The 1318-nt window shown below is 56.5% G+C and overlaps 1 protein-coding gene across 1 annotated transcript; it reads right to left on the bottom strand.

Annotated features, from left to right (window-relative positions):
- Nucleotides 1-6: 6 nt before the first annotated feature.
- LOC108299106 (matrix metalloproteinase-25-like) lies at nucleotides 7-1096 on the bottom strand. The gene is made up of 2 exons (XM_017521491.2): nucleotides 575-1096; nucleotides 7-466 (listed from the first exon to the last, which is right to left on the bottom strand). The coding sequence occupies exons 1-2, from the start codon at nucleotides 721-723 to the stop codon at nucleotides 43-45; spliced, it is 573 nt and encodes a 190-aa protein (XP_017376980.1). The 5' UTR covers nucleotides 724-1096; the 3' UTR covers nucleotides 7-42.
- Nucleotides 1097-1318: the final 222 nt, after the last annotated feature.

The raw sequence follows: 1318 nt of genomic DNA, 5'->3' as shown, positions 1-1318 counted from the left end.
GGGGAGGATTGCTTGAGCCTAGAAGTTCAAGGCTCCAGTGAGCTATGATTGCACCACTGCGCTCCAGCCTGAGCAACAGAGCGAGACCCTGTCTCTTAAACAAAACACACAACAGAAAACATATTCTGAAGACCAGACCAGAAGAGGATCTCTCATAAGAGAGGAGATTTTACCTTTTGACCCAAAAGTCCAGGTCTCCTCATCATCAAAGTGAGTGTCCCCAGAGATGGGGTGCTCCCCGGGGAAGAAGGCATGGGCTAGGGTGCCCCCCACTCCGTCGAAGGGGTAGCTGTCCTGGTGGAAGGCGCTGGCAAAGTCAACGAGGATGTCAGGCTCCTGGCCCTGAGGGGAATCCACCTCATGGAATTTGAGATCTGTCTCCATGCCCCAGGCCATCAGGGCATAGTTCATGAGGACCCGTACGGTCTCCGGCCTCAGCTGGGAACTCTGGGGGAAGGAACGCACCCTGGGGAGAAGGGATCGAGGTGTAAGGGCGGCTGTGGAGGGTGCAGGCAACCATTCAAAGCTGGGGCCCGGCAGTCCCGCCCAGGGTGCGGGTGACCCAGCGACCTACCTCCACGTCAGGGTGCGCTTCTTCCACACGCTGCCGCTCAGGGCGTACCGGCGCCGACGCCTGACCAGCCCCGCCACCCCCAGCACATCAGGTAGGGAGCAGCGGGGCTTACGCATGGTGGCCACAGTCCTGGGGTCTGCAGGAAACATTTGGCAGGGGAGGGTCCACAGTAGAAGAGCCTGCCTTAATCATGGCACCAGTCAACTTTCTACATGGGGAAACTGAGGGTCAGAAGGGTTAAGAAATGGCCAGGTGCATAGGCTCACGCCTGTAATCCCAGCAGTTTGGGAGGCTGAAGTGGGCAGATCACAAGGTCAGGAGTTCAAGACCAGCCTGACCAACTTGGTGAGACCCCATCTCTACTAAAAATATGAAAATTAGTCAGTTGTGGTGGTCCGTGCCTGCAATCCCCACTACTCAGGAGGCTGAGGCAGGATAATCACTTGAACCTGGGAGGCAGAGGTAGCAGTGAGCTGAGATTGCACCACTGTACTGCAGCCTGGGTGACAGGGTGAGATTCTATCTCAAAAGGCCGGGCACGGTGGCTCACACCTGTAATCCCAGCACTTTGGGAGGCCGAGATGGGCGGACCACGAGGTCAAGAGATTGAGACCAACCTGGTCAATATGGTGAAACCCCGTCTCTACTTTAAAAAAATACAATAATTAGCTGGGCGTGGTGGTGCATGCCTGTAATCCCAGCTACCGGGAGGCTGAGGCAGGAGAATTGCCTGAACCCAGGAGG

Source organism: Cebus imitator, unplaced genomic scaffold (assembly GCF_001604975.1).
Source record: "Cebus imitator isolate Cc_AM_T3 unplaced genomic scaffold, Cebus_imitator-1.0 Scaffold1918, whole genome shotgun sequence".
Taxonomy (NCBI): domain Eukaryota; kingdom Metazoa; phylum Chordata; class Mammalia; order Primates; family Cebidae; genus Cebus; species Cebus imitator.
This window is presented reverse-complemented; position numbering and strand designations above follow the sequence as displayed.

Bases quoted from the DNA above. Each gene is read 5' to 3' on its own strand.
- LOC108299106 (XM_017521491.2), bottom strand. From the start codon at position 723: ATGTTTCCTGCAGACCCCAGGACTGTGGCCACCATGCGTAAGCCCCGC. The intron at 467-574 runs GTAGGTCGCTGG...CCTTCTCCCCAG, and splicing joins AAGCGCACCCTGACGTGGAG to GGTGCGTTCCTTCCCCCAGA.